Below are 23,012 nucleotides of genomic sequence, written 5' to 3' on the forward strand. Positions count from 1 at the left end.
ACACATACAAAAAAACTAACTTAAACAGACATTGAACCTCAATTATGTCTCAATGTGCCGAATTATCTCATCATTTAGCTCTTGAATTGTTCCTGGCTTATTGACGTACTGTTTTTCTTTTAAATTTCCGCAAAGAACAGTCAAACGGTGTCAAATGTCATGATCGTAGCGGCCAATTAGCATCACCACGACGTACAGTGATTTGGGGTCGAAAACCATATTTTTCGACCACTTAATTTCAAAAATCAAATTATGCAGTTTTGTAGAGAATTGTTTAAAGATGGAATGGGCATAATGCCCAGTTTTTGACCTATGGTCTAATTCATAATAACTTAAAACAGCTTTACAGTTTGGTTTTTTTTCACTACAATAGAGTGAAAAAAAAACCAAACAACAAAAGTCAGCTGTCAAAAACATATGGTAGTTTATGAAACTTAAATATAATTTAAATGGCCATTTAAGTATCATTTAAAAAAGCACTGAGAAACTCATTTTCGTATTTAAATAGAACTTAAATATAATTCATATTTAAATACGAAGTCAAAAACTCTACAAAAAAACTCAAATAACTTGAGTAGGGTGGTTAAAAATGTTGAAAATTTAATTTTCAAATGCGATAAGAGATAATTGATAGCTTCGACGAGTTTTTTTGTAGTGCTCGATGAGAAGATTCTATATGTGTAAGTTTTTTGAAATCAGAACTCAGACAAAGAAATAGGATCGTTTTAAAAATTGAACATACCCGAGGTGTCCTACTTTGGGGAACAATGGCCGCATCCCTGGTAGGCCCATGCGGTCAAAATTCAAAACTTAAAGTCGACATTTCTTCTTTGCGCATGTTCTCTCTCTTTTTTATACCCTACACCACCATAGTGGGGAGGGTATTATGCGTTTGTGCAGATGTTTGTAACGCCCAAAAATATTAGTCTAACACTCACCTTAAAGTATACCGATCGACTTAGAATCACTTTCTGAGTCGATTAAACGATGTTCATCCGTCTGGTTGGCTGGCTGTCCATGTAAACCTTGTGCAGGTCGCAATTTTGAAGATATTTCGATCAAATTTGGTACATATTATTTTTTCGGCCCAAGGACCAAGCCTATTGAAACTGGCTGAAATCTGTCCATTATTTCACCTAGCCCCCATACAAATGTCCCCTCGAAATTGGACTTTATCGGTCATAAATGTTTAATTTATCTATGTATCTACACAAATTTCGCTGCACATAAGTTTTATATATGGGGCATTTCATGTCAAGTGAACCAACTTTTGAAATCGATGTCTTCCGATCGGGATGAAATTTGCACCAAGGTTAGCTCTATTGGATAGTAACTCAGACACAATTTTTCAACAACATCGGTGGAGAACTCTCTGAGTTATAGGGGGTAAAATTTTGACAATTTGGTCAAACAGGGGTTTTTTCTTATCCATGTAACTTATTACCTATTGTTCTTAGCAAAATGTGTCCCAAATAGTATAGATAGCTATTTCTTCGATCTTTCGAAAAAAAATATTTAAAAAAAAAATAAAAAATTTTTAATATTTTTTTTCCGAAATCAAAAACTTTTTTTTAAAATGGGTCCTTTTTTTTTTTTTTTTTTCTTAAAATAAAGTTTAGATATTTTCCTTGAACACCTACTTGGTCGCTTAGTGGGATGCGAGTGGGATATCTATCAAAATAAATATTTTGTAACTCAAAACATAAAATTTTTGACTTTTTTTGCAAAATCAAAAACTTTGTTGACTTTTTTTTTTCAAAATGGACCCTTTTTTAATCTTTTTTTTTAGGTCAAACAAAAGCTTAGATATTATCCTTGAAGACCCTTTTGGTCGCTTAGTGGGATGCGAGTGGGATATCTATCAAAATAAATATTTTTTAACTCAAGACTTACAATTTTTGACTTTTTTTTTTGCAAATACGATTTTTTTTCCAAATGGGCCCTTTTTTTAAAATTTTTTTTTGTAGTCAAAAGAAAGCTTAGGTCCATTCCTTTAAGATATTTTTAGTCCCTTAGTGGGATGCGAGTGGGATATCTATCAAAATAAATATTTTGTAACGCAAGACATACAATTTTTTAATTTTTTTTTGCAAAATCAAAATTTTTTTCCAATATGGGCCCTTTTTTAATTTTTTTTTTTGCTCAAAAGAAAGCCTAGGTCCATTCCTTTAAGATATTTTTAGTCCCTTAGTGGGATGTGAGTGGGATATCTATCAAAATAAATATTTTGTAACAATTTTTTAATTTTTTTTTTGCAAAATCGAAATTTTTTTCCAATATGGGACTTTTTTTTTAAAAATTTTTTTTGCTCAAAAGAAAGCTTAGGTCTTTTCCTTTAAGACCTATTTTGCCACTCAGGAAGATGTGAGTAGGATATCTATTAAAATAAAAATGTTGTAACTCAAGACATTCAATTATTGACTTTTTTTTTGCAAATTCGAATTTTTTTTCAAAATGGGCCCTTTTTTAAAAATTTTTTTTTAGTCAAAAGAAAGCTTAGGTCCATTCCTTTAAGATATTTTAGGTCCCTTAGTGGGATACGAGTGGGATATCTATCAAAATAAATATTTTGTAACTCAAGATATACAATTTTTGATTTTTTGGCAAAATCAAAAACTTTTTTGACTTTTTTTTAAAATGGGCCCTTTTTGTAATTTTTTTTTTTGCTATAAAGAAAGCTTAGGCCTATTCCTTTAAGATGGTTTTGATCGCTTAGTGGGATGCGAGTGGGATATATATCAAAATAAATGTTTTGTAACTCAAGACATACAATTTTTGTGTTAAAACATTTATTTTGATAGATATCCCACTCGCATCCCACTAAGGGACTAAAAATATCTTAAAGGAATGGACCTAGGCTTTCTTTTGAGCAAAAAAAAAAATTAAAAAAGGGCCCATATTGGAAAAAATTTTGATTTTGCAAAAAAAAAATTAAAAAATTGTATGTCTTGCGTTACAAAATATTTATTTTGATAGATATCCCACTCGCATCCCACTAAGGGACTAAAAATATCTTAAAGGAATGGACCTAAGCTTTCTTTTGACTACAAAAAAAATTTTTAAAAAAGGGCCCATTTGGAAAAAAAATCGTATTTGCAAAAAAAAAGTCAAAAATTGTAAGTCTTGAGTTAAAAAATATTTATTTTGATAGATATCCCACTCGCATCCCACTAAGCGACCAAAAGGGTCTTCAAGGATAATATCTAAGCTTTTGTTTGACCTAAAAAAAAAGATTAAAAAAGGGTCCATTTTGAAAAAAAAGTCAACAAAGTTTTTGATTTTGCAAAAAAAGTCAAAAATTTTATGTTTTGAGTTACAAAATATTTATTTTGATAGATATCCCACTCGCATCCCACTAAGCGACCAAGTAGGTGTTCAAGGAAAATATCTAAACTTTATTTTAAGAAAAAAAAAAAAAGGACCCATTTTAAAAAAAGTCAAAAAAGTTTTTGATTTCGGAAAAAAAATATTAAAAATTTTTTATTTTTTTTTTTAAATATTTTTTTTCGAAAGATCGAAGAAATAGCTATCTATACTATTTGGGACACATTTTGCTAAGAACAATAGGTAATAAGTTACATGGATAAGAAAAAACCCCTGTTTGACCAAATTGTCAAAATTTTACCCCCTATAACTCAGAGAGTTCTCGACCGATGTTGTTGAAAAATTGTGTCTGAGTTACTATCCAATAGAGCTAACCTTGGTGCAAATTTCATCCCGATCGGAAGACATCGATTTCAAAAGTTGGTTCACTTGACATGAAATGCACCATATACAAAATTCATGTCACCAAATTTTGTTACGATCGGTCCATAATTAGTCATAGCTAATAATTAGTCATAACGTGCATAAATCGCTTAAAAATGTTTGTATACACACACAATTCAACACAGTTAACTTTAATATAGACATAAATCACACGACCTAATTTCATGGTGATCGGTCCATAATTGGTCATAGCTCCCATATAAGGCCCACTTCCGAAAATCACTCACGAATATAAATTATTGATATTTTAAAAGAAAAATATTTTTACTCATTTACTTGGTGTAGGGTATTATATGGTCGGGCTTGACCGATCATACTTTCTTACTTGTTTTCTCATACCACTGTGCGCTGTAAAAAAAATACAGCGCCACACAAACAAATTTTTGAAATGTGTGAATTGTTGTTTTTGCTTTGCACATCACTTTGGTGACGTGATTTACAAAATTAGGGCCTAAATGTCCATTTAAGTATCACCTAAAAAAACACTTTACGTATTTAAATTGAACTTAAATATAATTCATATTTAAATACGAAGTCAAAAAATGGCACTTATAGTTTTAAGAAAAATTTTATTTTGTTTTTGAAAAATTGAAATAAAATTCATGCAAGGATGTTAAGCTAAATTTACTTATATTTTCGCGCAATTCGGTATCTTGGGAACTTTGGAGATATTGTTATGAAATTTCACGTAGTTTGAGCTGAGGTGATTATGTGTTGATTTACGTTTGTTCAGCTTCCTAGCGATATTGGGGGCCAGTGCGTAGCGCCTCAAAGTTGGTCACCTCGGGTATCAATTTTTTTTAAAAAAAAACCTCCAAAAATCCATTTATGCTCCGAACGAGCTGAAATTTTAAATATAAATAGTCCTTGAGAAGTTCTACTAAAAATACGCTTACAAGTACTCGATCTTTTTATGTTTTTTTAGATATGGCGGGCCTACGGAGGGTCGTAATTTATTTTTAAAATATCAGCTATATTGGCTATAAAATTATAAATAAAATAAAAAAACTTGCTAACAGTTATCTCTTCCTTATAAAAAGTTATACGAATCCAAAGTTGGAACTTGTAAAAAGGGCCGTATTTTTTACGTTTTTGTTTTATTAAAGTAGATTTCATAAGGAAATTTCTTATTCGTGCACCTTATATGCAAGAGTAAACAAAATTTTTTATCACAGACCGAAAATAAAAAAAAAAAAACTTACTTACCCAAAAGACTTCTCTAAAGATTCCGTGAAAATTTCATCAAAATCGGTCCAGCCATTTTTGAGTCCATACGGAACATACATACACACATCCATTTTTATGAAATACAAGCTGAACCCGGTCCGCTTTGCTGGCCTTTAGAAAACACCTGTTTTATATTGCATCTCGATTTTAATATACAGTGTCGGAAAAAGTAGGTAGTCTTTCAATATGCTGTTGAGGTGTCTATGCAGCTGCGCACTGCGACGCATTTGTGAAGCAGTGATTTGTAATGATAAAATTAGTTGCAACTTCAATGTAGAAGCCCTATGTCCCAAGTGGAATAAATAAAGAAAAAAAGTTTTGGAAGGCCCCAACACAGTAAGGTTATATAGGCCGTTTGTATAACAGTACATTTTTGTGTAATAATACATTAATATTACATTCTTAATTACAAAAGTTTTTTTTAGTTAATTCTATTTACGAGTTATACGAGTTTTCTCTGACCATATATTGAGCAAAAAGTACTAGTTTACGCATATTTTACTCACATTTATGTGTAGAACATAGTTGTTTACATAACTTTTACATGCAAAACATTGAGTTTGCATGTAAAAGTTAGGAGATGCTAATAACTTGGTTATTTTTCACTCGATATTCATGTTTTATACCTTGATAGAAAGACAATTTTCACTAAAAGTTTAGATTTACTTCAAATGTTTAGAAAATTTTATTTAAATAGGACATTTTTTTAAGATATCGAAAAAATACCATTATTTACCCAATTTTACAACTTTCAATCGATTTCCGGCACGGTTTATATTTATCCGAATGCACTTTAATTTTGCTGTAGTTAAAAGAATAGCAATTCAGCGTGCAATGAATGAATTTCGATGTGAAAATGTGTACATAACATGGAGGAAATGTTTTCAAAATTGAATCAATCGAAAGAAGAACATTAACTATGTACTCAATTTTATGTATGTATATCAAACAAAAAACTAAAATTTTGTGAAAATGAACGAATTCACTTAATTGTGAATAAATTCCAAATAAGGCATGCCCAAAAAAGAAGAAGTGTTGCCGACTTTAAGTTTTGAATTTTGACCGCATGGGGTGCGATCCTATTTCTTCGTCTGAGTTCTGATTTCTTTTTTTTTTTTTTTTTTTAACGTTTATTTATTTATCGAATCTGCCTTACTTAGGCCTGACAATAAGTAATAAAATCTTATAACTAAAATTAAAACTAAATGCTCTCTGACGGGAGCGTTGATGTTCATAAGGGCCACATCTTAGCGGGGTGGTAGATCGGCTCTACGAAGCCTTGATCTTGTTTGGGTCTGTGTGAGATGTCTTGCAAGCGGGTTCGGGTGGTTCCACAATTTCATGATGTATTTCTCACGGACATTCTTGAATTCGTCTTTAACCAACGGTACTTGTAGGTCTCTATGGATGTTCTCATTTCTTATGTACCAAGGTGCACCTGTCATTATCCTAAGAATTCTCGATTGGGCCCTCTGTATAAGTTCAATACTGGAATTACTGGCCGTTCCCCACAATTGGATTCCATATGTCCAGATTGGTTTTAAAACACATTTATACAGGATGACTTTATAGTCAAGGCTTAATTTTGATTGGTGATTGAGTAACCAGTGAAGGCTAGATGCTCTTAACTTCATGTGAAGTCTCTTGGCTTCTATATGACGACGCCAAGTAAGTCGTCTATCCAAGTGAATACCAAGGTATGTAACAGTATCTGTCTGTGGAATGTTTATGTTATTTAGTGTGATAGGTGGACAATCACCCCTTCTGAGAGTAAATGTGATGTGTTTACTTTTGAGTTCATTTACTCGTATTCTCCAGTTATTCAACCATATCTCCACGAGTCTCAGATAATTTGCCAATTTCGTAGAAGCTACCTGCGGATCTGCATGTGAGCCGTATCATCAGCGAAAGTTGATATGGTAAGTCTATCACACACAGGCAAGTCAGAAGTATATATCAAATAAAGTGTTGGTCCGAGAACACTTCCCTGTGGAACACCAGCTTTAATTTCATAATTTCCTGTTACATAATCGCAATATTTCACTCTAAAAACTCGGTCTGATATGTATGACTCCAGCAATCGATGCGTACTTGGTGGCAGTAGACACTTAATTTTGTGAATTAACCCCTTATGCCACACCTTGTCGAAGGCCTGGGCGATGTCCAAAAAGATAGCACAGCAGTATTTTTTATTTTCAAAAGATTTTCTGATCTCTCCAGTCAATCGATTAACTTGTTCAATGGTTCCATGTTGTTCACGAAAACCAAATTGATGAACTGGGATAATATTTTGGTTATTTAAGTATGGAATAATTTTACATTGCAATACTTTCTCAAATAACTTTGATATGCATGGCAGTAGACTTATAGGTCTGTATGAAGACGGCATTGTTAAATCTTTTCCTGGTTTAGGTATCATTATGATCTGAGCAATTTTCCAATTAGTTGGGAAAACGCCTAGTCTAATGATCGCAGAAAACAATACAGATAGCACGATTATAGCTATATTCGGTAGGTTTTTAATCATGGATGGCGTAATTTTGTCATATCCTGGACATTTTTTTGTATTTGTGTTATTTTTGATAACTTTTCGAACGTCCTCGGGACTTACTCTGATATGATCATCCGCTGTCTCGTGAACAGGAGGATTTTCCAGTACAAAATCATTGTTGGGTGGATTTGGCTTAAATACATTACGTAGGTGCTCGGCAAAAATTAATGCTTTGTCCTTATCATTTCTTGCCCAATTACCGTCAGATTTTCTCAACGGAGTTTTTCCCTCTACCGGTGGTTTGATGTTACGTGTGGCTTTCCAAAGAGAAAAGTTCGTATGTGTAGTATTCGTCAAACTCTCAATGTATCTTTCGTTTCTGCGATCCTCTTCTAAACAAAGGGCTCTCTTCAGTCTTCTAGTAGCGATGGACAGCCTCTGCTTTGCAGCAGGTGATCTATTTTGTTGCCATTCTCTTCTAAGCTTTCTCTTTTCGAGAAGCAATCGTTCAATATCTGAATTGGAAATATGCATTTTTGGCTTTCTAGAGATCTCGATCCTTGAATGATCCAGAGCCGAAATAATTAATGACGTGAAGTCATTGACGCATTCGTTTATCTCTCCCTCACACTGTATATTTGGATTTGTGTGGATATGGCTACTGATAAACTTTCTGTATTTAAGCCAATTTGTTTTGTAAAACGGAATATTTTCAGGAGATTTTGGTATATTTTTCCCATAATAGGTGACTATTACGGGTGAATGGTCGGAAGATAAATCAAAAGATATTTCCGTAGATATTGAATTTCGATCTACATTTCTGGATATGGCAAAGTCTATAAGGTCAGGAATTTTCCTAGGATCAGTAGGCCAGTATGTTGGTTGGCCAGGGGATATGACATCCAGGCAATTCCTACTGTCAACTAGGGCTTTGTAGAGCTGTCTTCCTCTAGGGTTAATTAGCCGTGAACCCCAGTATGTGTGTTTCGCATTGTAATCACCACATGCCAGGAAACGATCTCCTAGAGTTTCAAAGAATTCTTCAAATTTGTCCTTAGTCATCGAAAATCGTGGGGGGCAATATATGGAACTCACTGTAAGATTTCCAAATGAACATTCCAGTCGTATGGAAGTTGCTTGCATATATTCTTTTGAAAATTCATCTAGGGCATAATGTTTTAAACGGCTTTTAATCAAGATACCAGTACCACCATGAGCTTTTCCGTCGGGATGATTTGTGTTATGGAATGAAAATCCTGGAATATTAAAGTTGTATCTATTTGTAAGGTGTGTCTCAGAAATTAACATCACATCGACGTCTTTACTTATCATAAAATTATAAACCTCAGATTTATGTTGGTTCAAACCATTTGCATTCCAAAAACAAACTTTCAAGAAACTCATTTTTTTGATAGGAGGATTTGAAGCATTTGGTTCTGCGCTCTCAAAAGCTCTTGTATTGTGTTTTGCATGGTTGACATTATGTTAGTCATGTTTTCATTAAGAGAGGTAATATTTTGTGTAAGCGCTTGTAACAGGTTTTCTAACCCTCCCGTATTTTGGGGTATATTAGGCTGCTTATTTTCTGACTTCAAAACACCAGCGTAAGAGTTGGTTCCAGATTTAGCCGTGTTTAATTGTGTGAAATTTGCATTCATTGTCGTAGAGTTCTTATTTTCATTATTACGGGCTACTGAATTTACTGGTGTAGGAAAATCTATGTTACCCGCAGATGGAACAAAAAAGTCATCTCTCTTTGGTTGACGCCTCTCTCTCAATCTTTTTAATAATTCTTTGTAAACTGGGCATCCCCGATAATTCGCCGTATGGTCGCCACCACAGTTTCCACATTTCTTTTTGAGACCCTTTTGGATAATATCACATTGTGATGAAGAATGCAAGTCTCCGCATGCAACACATACAGTGCGTAGAGTACAATAATTTCTCGTATGTCCAAACTCTTGACAGTTACCACACTGGACGGGTCGATTTCGCTTGAGAGGTTCCTCAATAGTTATTCTACGATTCAGTAAATAACGAAGAGAGTATATTGGGTGAGTTTCATTCCCTTTTAGTTTTTTATCATCTGGATCTAACTCTACTCTAAACATTGGTTGAGGAGTTTTGTCTCTGTTAAATATATTTATTACCACTTTCGTTTTATAGCCCAATTCTTCCAGGGCCTCCTTGATTTCGTTAGGTTCTACACTGGACTCTATACCCTTTATGACCACTATAAGCCCTTTACTACTTTTCAGCTGATATGTGTAGAAATTCTTCTTGCCGTCGTTTAAGTATTGAGAGATTTTTCTATAATCCTCCTAAGTGTATATGACTATTTTCGTTTCATGCACACCACCTTTTCTTATTGGGACGATGTGGAAATTATTTTTTCCAACAAGATCAATTAATATTTTTACCAAATTACTAGAACTAGGTTCCCGAAGGAAGATTGGTGGTGGCTTTAATGGTTTCTGATTAGAATTACCATTTTTAACAGACTTAATATTGTCATCTTCACTCAAAAGCGCGAAACGATTATTATTCAAGGGACTTGTAGTTAGTCTCTGCTTTTTAAAAGGTGTCTCCTTTTTTTGTGGACTTAAAATTCTTTTATTAATACTTATGTATCTAAGCATACCTGGTAATACTGCTGGTTTTGTTGTGGTTATATTTCTTACATCCTTTGGAATGGCACCCTTCGATGCACCATTGTTACTACTTACGGTTTTATTAGTGTTAATTACACTTGCGCTCTCACTAGAATTTGTTTTCTGTGGTTTATTTAAAGCTTGTGTATACATGTTTAACTCTGATGTTGTTGTTGTGTTTAACACAGGCGTATTGTTCTTTATATTGGAATTTTTTGTATTCTCTTTTGTGCTATATTCTATACAATCACTTTTCGGTGATATTGATTGCATATTATTTGCATCATATAATTGAAGAGCGGGGGAACAAGAGCGAGCTCTCTAATTTCTGATTTCAAAAAACTTACACATATAGAATCTTCTCATCGAGCACTACAAAAAAACTCAAATAACTTGAGTAGGGTGGTTAAAAATGTTGAAAATTTAATTTTCAAATGCGATAAGAGATAATTGATAGCTTCGACGAGTTTTTTTGTAGTGCTCGATGAGAAGATTCTATATGTGTAAGTTTTTTGAAATCAGAACTCAGACAAAGAAATAGGATCGTTTTAAAAATTGAACATACCCGAGGTGTCCTACTTTGGGGAACAATGGCCGCATCCCTGGTAGGCCCATGCGGTCAAAATTCAAAACTTAAAGTCGACATTTCTTCTTTGCGCATGTTCTCTCTCTTTTTTATACCCTACACCACCATAGTGGGGAGGGTATTATGCATTTGTGCAGATGTTTGTAACGCCCAAAAATATTAGTCTAACACTCACCTTAAAGTATACCGATCGACTTAGAATCACTTTCTGAGTCGATTAAACGATGTTCATCCGTCTGGTTGGCTGGCTGTCCATGTAAACCTTGTGCAGGTCGCAATTTTGAAGATATTTCGATCAAATTTGGTACATATTATTTTTTCGGCCCAAGGACCAAGCCTATTGAAACTGGCTGAAATCTGTCCATTATTTCACCTAGCCCCCATACAAATGTCCCCTCGAAATTGGACTTTATCGGTCATAAATGTTTAATTTATCTATGTATCTACACAAATTTCGCTGCACATAAGTTTTATATATACAAAATTCATGTCACCAAATTTTGTTACGATCGGTCCATAATTAGTCATAACGTACATAAATCGCTTAAAAATGTTGGTATACACACACAATTCAACACAGTTAACTTTAATATAGACATAAATCACACGACCTAATTTCATGGTGATCGGTCCATAATTGGTCATAGCTCCCATATAAGGCCCACTTCCGAAAATCACTCACGAATATAAATTATTGATATTTTAAAAGAAAAATATTTTTACTCATTTACTTGGTGTAGGGTATTATATGGTCGGGCTTGACCGACCATACTTTCTTACTTGTTTTCTCATACCACTGTGCGCTGTAAAAAAAATATAGCGCCACACAAACAAATTTTTGAAATGTGTGAATTGTTGTTTTTGCTTTGCACATAACTATCACTTTGGTGACGTGATTTACAAAATTAGGGCCTAAATGTCCATTTAAGTATCACCTAAAAAAACACTTTACGTATTTAAATTGAACTTAAATATAATTCATATTTAAATACGAAGTCAAAAAATGGCACTTATAGTTTTAAGAAAAATTTTATTTTGTTTTTCAAAAATTGAAATAAAATTCATGCAAGGGTGTTAAGCTAAATTTACTTATATTTTCGCGCAATTCGGTATCTTGGGAACTTTGGAGATATTGTTATGAAATTTCACGTAGTTTGAGCTGAGGTGATTATGTGTTGATTTACGTTTGTTCAGCTTCCTAGCGATATTGGGGGCCAGTGCGTAGCGCCTCAAAGTTGGTCACCTCGGGTCTCAATTTTTTTTAAAAAAAAACCTCCAAAAATCCATTTATGCTCCGAATGAGCTGTAATTTTAAATATAAATAGTCCTTGAGAAGTTCTACTAAAAATACGCTTACAAGTACTCGATCTTTTTATGTTTTTTTAGATATGGCGGGCCTACGGAGGGTCGTAATTTATTTTTAAAATATCAGCTATATTGGCTATAAAATTATAAATAAAATAAAAAAACTTGCTAACAGTTATCTCTTCCTTATAAAAAGTTATACGAATCCAAAGTTGGAACTTGTAAAAAGGGCCGTATTTTTTACGTTTTTGTTTTATTAAAGTAGATTTCATAAGGAAATTTCTTATTCGTGCACCTTATATACAAGAGTAAACAAAATTGTTTATCACAGACCGAAAATAAAAAAAAAAAACTGACTTACCCAAAAGACTTCTCTAAAGATTCCGTGAAAATTTCATCAAAATCGGTCCAGCCATTTTTGAGTCCATACGGAACATACATACACACATCCATTTTTATGAAATACAAGCTGAACCCGGTCCGCTTTGCTGGCCTTTAGAAAACACCTGTTTTATATTGCATCTCGATTTTAATATACAGTGTCGGAAAAAGTAGGTAGTCTTTCAATATGCTGTTGAGGTGTCTATGCAGCTGCGCACTGCGACGCATTTGTGAAGCAGTGATTTGTAATGATAAAATTAGTTGCAACTTCAATGTAGAAGCCCTATGTCCCAAGTGGAATAAATAAAGAAAAAAAGTTTTGGAAGGCCACAACACAGTAAGGTTATATAGGCCGTTTGTATAACAGTACATTTTTGTGTAATAATACATTAATATTACATTCTTAATTACAAAAGTTTTTTTTAGTTAATTCTATTTACGAGTTATACGAGTTTTCTCTGACCATATATTGAGCAAAAAGTACTAGTTTACGCATATTTTACTCGCATTTATGTGTAGAACATAGTTGTTTACATAACTTTTACATGCAAAACATTGAGTTTGCATGTAAAAGTTAGGAGATGCTAATAACTTGGTTATTTTTCACTCGATATTCATGTTTTATACCTTGATAGAAAGACAATTTTCACTAAAAGTTTAGATTTACTTCAAATGTTTAGAAAATTTTATTTAAATAGGACATTTTTTTAAGATATCGAAAAAATACCATTATTTACCCAATTTTACAACTTTCAATCGATTTCCGGCACGGTTTATATTTATCCGAATGCACTTTAATTTTGCTGTAGTTAAAAGAATAGCAATTCAGCGTGCATGCGTTTATTAGATTGCTATCGCAATCGTAAAAATTAAATGAATTTCGATGTGAAAATGTGTACACAACATGGGGGAAATGTTTTCAAAATTTAATCAATCGAAAGAAGAACATTAACTATGTACTCAATTTTATGTATATCAAACAAAAAACTAAAATTTTGTGAAAATGAACGAATTCACTTAATTGTGAATAAATTCCAAAATAATCAATCGATATTTATGATCGATATCTTATTTTGTTCCTATTACATGTGGCTTTGCGATAAGTAATAAGAACAATTTCTCCCACATTTTTACTCAACTTAATTGTGAAAAAAAATCCAAAATAGTCAATCAATATTTATGATCTGCCGTTTTCGATTTTTCATGATTTGTTTTAATGATATCGTACTAATCATTAATTTAATTAAATTTATAATTTTAATTAATTAGTTAGGTAGGTGGTCAGGTACATCAAATCTATATAGTGGTTATTAAAGCCTTTTTTTGCTGTTGACCTGTGTTATCATTAATCTTAGAAAAATTTTCGTATTGTTTGTTATTATTTGTATTTGTAAGCGTGTTTTAAAGATTTAATAATTCGATAGAAATATTAGACTATTCAAAGAGTAGTTACTTTTGACCAGGGTTTAAAATTAGTTAAACGTTTTTTACATTTGACTACCGACTGCGCAATAAATATGAATCGTTTTCATATTAATGTGCACAAATACTGAAAATATACAAACTATAAATCAATGCCATATATGCACAAGCTTCATGGTAGAAATATTTGTCGCAGTTTTTCCAAAAATATTTTGCCTTACAAAATATTTTACGTTGCAGCTAGAAGACAAAATGAAAATTTTTCATTTTTAAAACATTTGTTGCCTAAATATATGTATATTTTTGGTTAGCAAAAACAAATGAAATTGCTTGTGTATAATATACAAAAAAATTACTACAAAAACATCATACATGCAAACAAATTGCAGCGTGAAAACCATAAACTGCAAACGATATGCGCAGTGAAAAATTCAAACAATGAAAATATGGAAGATGCTAAAAGTAGACTGCCAAACCATACGAAGTTGAAAAATGTAAAATACGAAATTGTGCAAAGTTAAAAATGTTTAAAGCGAAAATGTTTATTTTTAAAATATTTCCGCCGCATATATGGTTTTGTTTTGCCGCATATAGTCATTGAGTAGAAAAATGTGAAAAAAACTATGAAGTTGATTTGGGTGTACAAAATAAAAAATTTTATTGAAATGTGTGTTAATAAAGAATTTTAGTGCAATAAAATAGAAGTTTTATTTTTTGAGGTATGTAATTGTATGTATTGTGAAAGATAGCAATGCAGTGAAAATTAAATTAAATAAGATTCTGGACAAAGGATAGCTAGCGGAGGATATTATTATTGAATTTTTTGATTGATTGGCTTTTTTAATACGAATTCAAATGTATTTATGCTGGTGGTAATAGGAGTCCAGAAAAATTAGTAAGAAAAAAATAATTTTGTATGTAAAGCGGTTAAAAAAGGATATATAATGCAACAACAAAATGTGAGAAAAACAAAATACCATAAATAACAGGATCAGTCATTTTATGAATAAAATCTTGTACATTCAAATGTTTCCTTTCGTAAAATTTGTAACAGGAGAACATTTTTGGAGAACAGGTTGTTGCATTTTCTATCCCTTTTTAACTCTTTTCATTTCTTTTGTTGATGCTTACATTTTCTATCATTCCTCTTTATCCTTTTTTCTCCTGCTACAAAATCACTCACGATCACGATTGAACCTATTTATGTATTTGTTTATGATTTTTGCATAAATTGTTGTTGTATGTACACACAAACAGCAATTTTATATCATAATTACCTACTTGTGTGTATAAGTTGATGTTGTTGCAGTTAATTTCGTTTTGCTCCGGTTGTACTTATACCTGTGCCTTTTTTGCATTATATCTTACACATAAAATTGTTCTTCCACAATTATTTTCTATGCTGCTTATTTTTTTGTTTGTTCTCCTGTTACAAATTTTACGAAAGGAAACATTTGAATGTACAAGATTTTATTCATAAAATGACTGATCCTGTTATTTATGGTATTTTGTTTTTCTCACATTTTGTTGTTGCATTATATATCCTTTTTTAACCGCTTTACATACAAAATTATTTTTTTTCTTACTAATTTTTCTGGACTCCTATTACCACCAGCATAAATACATTTGAATTCGTATTAAAAAAGCCAATCAATCAAAAAATTCAATAATAATATCCTCCGTTAGCTATCCTTTGTCCAGAATCTTATTTAATTTAATTTTCACTGCATTGCTATCTTTCACAATACATACAATTACATACCTCAAAAAATAAAACTTCTATTTTATTGCACTAAAATTCTTTATTAACACACATTTCAATACATTTTTTTATTTTGTACACCCAAATCAACTTCATAGTTTTTTTCACATTTTTCTACTCAATGACTATATGCGGCAAAACAAAACCATATATGCGGCGGAAATATTTTAAAAATAAACATTTTCGCTTTAAACATTTTTAACTTTGCACAATTTCGTATTTTACAGTTTTCAACTTCGTATGGTTTGGCAGTCTACTTTTAGCATCTTCCATATTTTCATTGTTTGAATTTTTCACTGCGCATATCGTTTGCAGTTTATGGTTTTCACGCTGCAATTTGTTTGCATGTATGATGTTTTTGTAGTAATTTTTTTGTATATTATACACAAGTAATTTCATTTGTTTTTGCTAACCAAAAATATACATATATTTAGGCAGCAAATGTTTTAAAAATGAAAAATTTTCATTTTGTTTCTAGCTGCAACGTAAAATATTGTGTAAGGCAAAATATTTTTGGAAAAACTGCGACAAATATTTCTACCATGAAGCTTGTGCATATATGGAATTCGTAAATAGTATTTATATTTTTAGTATGTATACAATGAAATATTATCTTGTTAAATATTTGTTTCAGTTTTCATGTAAAATTATGAATTTTTTTGCAATTTTTTGACTAATATAGTAGTAATTTTAAACTCTGCTTTTGACTGACCGATGTTCAAAATTTAGAGCACAAAAAATTTAGAAAATAAGATAAGACTGAAAAAGAATTAAAAAAAATTATATATATTTAATTACTTTTCTTTGTAGAGTTCACCAGTTCACCAAAGTCGAAATGTTTTCTGTCTGTTCTCAAAATCAATCCGAAGATATGTTGGAAAGCTTCAAAGATTTAGAAATGGATTTATTCAAAAAGCTAGATCTAAATTTTAGACTTTTAGATATGCCACCGACAGAGCTAGGAGCTTCTGCTTATCAAAAATATGATATTGAAACATGGATGCCCGGAAGGAAATTGTGGGGTGAAATTTCAAGTTGCAGTAACTGTACAGACTACCAATCTAAACGCCTTAATATAAAATACATTGCAAATAGCGGTGATGTACTTTACGCACATACTGTAAATGGGACTGCATCAGCTATACCTAGGTTATTGATTAGTCTGGTCGAATCTAATCAGGTATATACAAATTATTTACTTTTTTTTTAATATTTCACTTACATTTTTTCTCAACTTGTAGATAGATAAAAACACTGTGAAATTGCCCAATATTCTCTTAAATTATTTAAGAAAATCCGAAGTTGGTAAAGAAAAAAGTATTCCAGAGATTAAATTAGTAAAACATATTAAGTCTAATTCAAAACTATAACTGTGTGAATGTAAATATTGTACTATTTAAAATTTTTTTATTTTGAAAATTGTTTATCGATTTATTTAAAAACATTGTGTTAATATATTGTTAATTGTTGCTGAATATGCTACACAATTAAATAAATATTGTTTATATAAATCTGAACTCAAGCTCATTAAAAAGGAGATGAGATTGAAAAGATTTTCCACATTTTCTACCTCTATCTCTTCTTTAAGCTCAAGCCCTGCGTAAGTAAAATTGATGTGTATGAAGCACTAAGTGATAAAAAAATATATTTGATTCAAGAGCCAATTCAGGACACATATGCTTGTAGAAAGAAAGATGTAGCAACATTTGAAATTTTAAGTTGGTGTGTTGAAGATTCCCATCTTATCCATATTCGAAATGAAATATCAGTCAGAAAAGTCGAAATTTTTAGTTCTTAAAACGGCATTAAAAATTGGAAAATGCATATACGCTCTTAATTGTTAAATTCAAATGCATATAACTTTTGAGTCAGTAACGATTTTTAAACAATTTTTTTTTATTTGACATATACATTCGTTGTTAGTCTAATAAAAGAAAAATCGGGAAATATTTGGACCCGCTGTTATCAAATAACTGGAGTAGGGTTGGTGTTTAAGTACAAAGCTATTATTTTCGTTATTTTTTTGCTAAGTGTAAATCCTAGTGGTTTACTACATTAGTTTACATCATTGTTGGAAAACTATTTTCAACGAGTAAACCGTTAACGGTATTTAAACTTTGTTTATCAAGCCTTTTATTGCTCTTCGTGCTTAATACATAGAAAAAAGGTAAAATTTGATTTTTAATAAAGGAAAGAGATTCTACTCTTTTATTTTCAATTTAATCATTTAATAATTCTTGTGTTTTTATTTTTATTGATTTGAAACGGATATACGCCAAAACATTGGTCCTTCTCCCACGGATAAAACACAAAAGAATTTCATCCTCCAACCAAAAAAAGGAAGTCTCCTTGCCAAGGAATTTTTGTACCCTTTATTTGGAATTTATAGAACCAGCTTTTGAAAAATAAAGGTTAGTAAATTGAATAAAGTGATAGTGTTCAAAATAAAGAAACTAATAAGCATACAGAAATGTGTGTGTGTGTGTTTGCCAAAAAGAATAAAGTAGTTATTGTCAAAATAAAAAGGAAATTTATTACATTAAGTGTGTTCGCTTACTTTCCAGTAAAAATTATCCAGTAACTTTAATTAACATTTAACTCAAACATTTACTCTCAATCTGAAAAAAATATCCAAAAAAGTACGCGAACAACAATTTGTAAAAATAAGTTGTATTTTATTATAAATCAATTTAAAACGTTTGTTTTGTGTTATTTTACTTATTTTCTTTGCAAAACTTATAAATTATCATAATTTTCCACTTTTTTGTTTTGTTTACATTTGCAACAATATGTTTAAACATATTTTTTATGTTGATATTTTTTACTGGACAAAAAATGTTCAGTAAAAAATATCATCTTCTCTATCTACGAACTGTTACTTTTAACACTCTTGCTCTCTCGTTACAAGTTTTTAAAAGTAAACGAACGGAATCCCGTAACTTCCAGTGATAATTTGTACAAATTATTACAAATTATCAAGTACGCGAACACAACTATTGTGAATTAATTAATTTTTTCCAAAAAGTGTATTCATTTATACAGTACTTTTTGACATTTTGCGACCGATACCATTTTGATCAAGGCTGAGTTTGTTTACTTGGACGGACAGCCATAATTATTAATTAAATTTGTTATGCATTTACAAACTAAATTAAATAAACAAATTAATAAAACTTCCCGCAGTTTAAATAAAAAACAAGTAAGAAAGTATGGTCGGTCAAGCCCGACCATATAAAACCCTACACTAAGTAAAATAGCAAAAAAAAAATTTCTTTTAAAATTTCAATAATTTATGTTTTTGAGTGATTTTCGGAAGTGGGGTTATATGGGGGCTATGACCAATTATGGACCGATCACCATGAAATTAGGTCGTGTGATTTATGTCTATATTAAAGTTAACTATGTTGAATTTTGTGTGTTTACCAACATTTTTAAGCGATTTATGCACGTTAAAGTGATTTTCGGAAGCGGGTCTATATGGGAGCTATGACTAATTATGGACCGATCGTAACAAAATTTGGTGACATGAATTTTGTGTATATAAAACTTATTTGGAGCGGAATTTGTGGAGATACATATATAAATTAAACATTTATGACCGATAAAGTCCAATTTCGGGAGGACATTTGAATGGGGGCTAGGTGAAATAGTAGACCGATTTCAGCCAGTTTCAATAGGCTTGGTCCTTGAGCCGAAAAAATAATATGTACCAAATTTGATCGAAATAGCTTAATCGACTCAGAAAGTGATTCTAAGTCGATCGGTATACTTTAAGGTGGGTGTTAGAAGTGGATAAATATATTATGCTATTACGGCAAGTGGTTATATGCACATAATTTAAATTATTTTGATATTATTTATTGCAAAATACATATCTATCTTTATTTCATTAATTTAAAATTTATTATTTCTTTAGAGCATATTAGTTTGTTGTACTTTACGGTGATATTCTTGAATTTTATTAATATTATTTTTTGTGTCGGTAATTGCTTTGTGAGCTTCATATCTTCTTCTTCCTTTTTTGCTAATACATCAATAGTCACTCTACGGTCGGTCGATTTGACTATTACGATTATTTTTATTATAAGGTCAATATAGTTTTGCTTTTTTTTTTGTAAATTTTAAACTTCACTTCATCTCAAATAACTCAAATAACTTGAGTAGGGTGGTTAAAAATGTTGAAAATTTAATTTTCAAATGCGATAAGAGATAATTGATAGCTTCGACGAGTTTTTTTGTAGTGCTCGATGAGAAGATTCTATATGTGTAAGTTTTTTGAAATCAGAACTCAGACAAAGAAATAGGATCGTTTTAAAAATTGAACATACCCGAGGTGTCCTACTTTGGGGAACAATGGCCGCATCCCTGGTAGGCCCATGCGGTCAAAATTCAAAACTTAAAGTCGACATTTCTTCTTTGCGCATGTTCTCTCTCTTTTTTATACTCTACACCACCATAGTGGGGAGGGTATTATGCATTTGTGCAGATGTTTGTAACGCCCAAAAATATTAGTCTAACACTCACCTTAAAGTATACCGATCGACTTAGAATCACTTTCTGAGTCGATTAAACGATGTTCATCCGTCTGGTTGGCTGGCTGTCCATGTAAACCTTGTGCAGGTCGCAATTTTGAAGATATTTCGATCAAATTTGGTACATATTATTTTTTCGGCCCAAGGACCAAGCCTATTGAAACTGGCTGAAATCTGTCCATTATTTCACCTAGCCCCCATACAAATGTCCCCTCGAAATTGGACTTTATCGGTCATAAATGTTTAATTTATCTATGTATCTACACAAATTTCGCTGCACATAAGTTTTATATATACAAAATTCATGTCACCAAATTTTGTTACGATCGGTCCATAATTAGTCATAGCTAATAATTAGTCATAACGTACATAAATCGCTTAAAAATGTTGGTATACACACACAATTCAACACAGTTAACTTTAATATAGACATAAATCACACGACCTAATTTCATGGTGATCGGTCCATAATTGGTCATAGCTCCCATATAAGGCCCACTTCCGAAAATCACTCACGAATATAAATTATTGATATTTTAAAAGAAAAATATTTTTACTCATTTACTTGGTGTAGGGTATTATATGGTCGGGCTTGACCGACCATACTTTCTTACTTGTTTTCTCATACCACTGTGCGCTGTAAAAAAAATATAGCGCCACACAAACAAATTTTTGAAATGTGTGAATTGTTGTTTTTGCTTTGCACATAACTATCACTTTGGTGACGTGATTTACAAAATTAGGGCCTAAATGTCCATTTAAGTATCACCTAAAAAAACACTTTACGTATTTAAATTGAACTTAAATATAATTCATATTTAAATACGAAGTCAAAAAATGGCACTTATAGTTTTAAGAAAAATTTTATTTTGTTTTTCAAAAATTGAAATAAAATTCATGCAAGGGTGTTAAGCTAAATTTACTTATATTTTCGCGCAATTCGGTATCTTGGGAACTTTGGAGATATTGTTATGAAATTTCACGTAGTTTGAGCTGAGGTGATTATGTGTTGATTTACGTTTGTTCAGCTTCCTAGCGATATTGGGGGCCAGTGCGTAGCGCCTCAAAGTTGGTCACCTCGGGTCTCAATTTTTTTTAAAAAAAAACCTCCAAAAATCCATTTATGCTCCGAATGAGCTGAAATTTTAAATATAAATAGTCCTTGAGAAGTTCTACTAAAAATACGCTTACAAGTACTCGATCTTTTTATGTTTTTTTAGATATGGCGGGCCTACGGAGGGTCGTAATTTATTTTTAAAATATCAGCTATATTGGCTATAAAATTATAAATAAAATAAAAAAACTTGCTAACAGTTATCTCTTCCTTATAAAAAGTTATACGAATCCAAAGTTGGAACTTGTAAAAAGGGCCGTATTTTTTACGTTTTTGTTTTATTAAAGTAGATTTCATAAGGAAATTTCTTATTCGTGCACCTTATATACAAGAGTAAACAAAATTGTTTATCACAGACCGAAAATAAAAAAAAAAAACTGACTTACCCAAAAGACTTCTCTAAAGATTCCGTGAAAATTTCATCAAAATCGGTCCAGCCATTTTTGAGTCCATACGGAACATACATACACACATCCATTTTTATGAAATACAAGCTGAACCCGGTCCGCTTTGCTGGCCTTTAGAAAACACCTGTTTTATATTGCATCTCGATTTTAATATACAGTGTCGGAAAAAGTAGGTAGTCTTTCAATATGCTGTTGAGGTGTCTATGCAGCTGCGCACTGCGACGCATTTGTGAAGCAGTGATTTGTAATGATAAAATTAGTTGCAACTTCAATGTAGAAGCCCTATGTCCCAAGTGGAATAAATAAAGAAAAAAAGTTTTGGAAGGCCACAACACAGTAAGGTTATATAGGCCGTTTGTATAACAGTACATTTTTGTGTAATAATACATTAATATTACATTCTTAATTACAAAAGTTTTTTTTAGTTAATTCTATTTACGAGTTATACGAGTTTTCTCTGACCATATATTGAGCAAAAAGTACTAGTTTACGCATATTTTACTCGCATTTATGTGTAGAACATAGTTGTTTACATAACTTTTACATGCAAAACATTGAGTTTGCATGTAAAAGTTAGGAGATGCTAATAACTTGGTTATTTTTCACTCGATATTCATGTTTTATACCTTGATAGAAAGACAATTTTCACTAAAAGTTTAGATTTACTTCAAATGTTTAGAAAATTTTATTTAAATAGGACATTTTTTTAAGATATCGAAAAAATACCATTATTTACCCAATTTTACAACTTTCAATCGATTTCCGGCACGGTTTATATTTATCCGAATGCACTTTAATTTTGCTGTAGTTAAAAGAATAGCAATTCAGCGTGCATGCGTTTATTAGATTGCTATCGCAATCGTAAAAATTAAATGAATTTCGATGTGAAAATGTGTACACAACATGGGGGAAATGTTTTCAAAATTTAATCAATCGAAAGAAGAACATTAACTATGTACTCAATTTTATGTATATCAAACAAAAAACTAAAATTTTGTGAAAATGAACGAATTCACTTAATTGTGAATAAATTCCAAAATAATCAATCGATATTTATGATCGATATCTTATTTTGTTCCTATTACATGTGGCTTTGCGATAAGTAATAAGAACAATTTCTCCCACATTTTTACTCAACTTAATTGTGAAAAAAAATCCAAAATAGTCAATCAATATTTATGATCTGCCGTTTTCGATTTTTCATGATTTGTTTTAATGATATCGTACTAATCATTAATTTAATTAAATTTATAATTTTAATTAATTAGTTAGGTAGGTGGTCAGGTACATCAAATCTATATAGTGGTTATTAAAGCCTTTTTTTGCTGTTGACCTGTGTTATCATTAATCTTAGAAAAATTTTCGT

General features: G+C 31.3%; 1 protein-coding gene across 1 annotated transcript in view; it reads left to right on the forward strand.

Moving 5' to 3' along the window:
- LOC135958094 (serine--tRNA ligase, mitochondrial-like) overlaps positions 1-17,159 on the forward strand; it is a 142,065-nt gene extending 124,906 nt beyond the window's left edge. The window contains exons 3-4 of the mRNA XM_065508959.1: positions 16,404-16,773; positions 16,835-17,159. Of these exons, the coding sequence (XP_065365031.1) occupies positions 16,404-16,773; positions 16,835-16,963 (499 nt within the window). The 3' untranslated portion in view covers positions 16,964-17,159. The remainder of the gene's footprint in view (positions 1-16,403; positions 16,774-16,834) is intronic.
- Positions 17,160-23,012: the final 5,853 nt, after the last annotated feature.

Source organism: Calliphora vicina, chromosome 4 (assembly GCF_958450345.1).
Source record: "Calliphora vicina chromosome 4, idCalVici1.1, whole genome shotgun sequence".
Lineage (NCBI taxonomy): Eukaryota > Metazoa > Arthropoda > Insecta > Diptera > Calliphoridae > Calliphora > Calliphora vicina.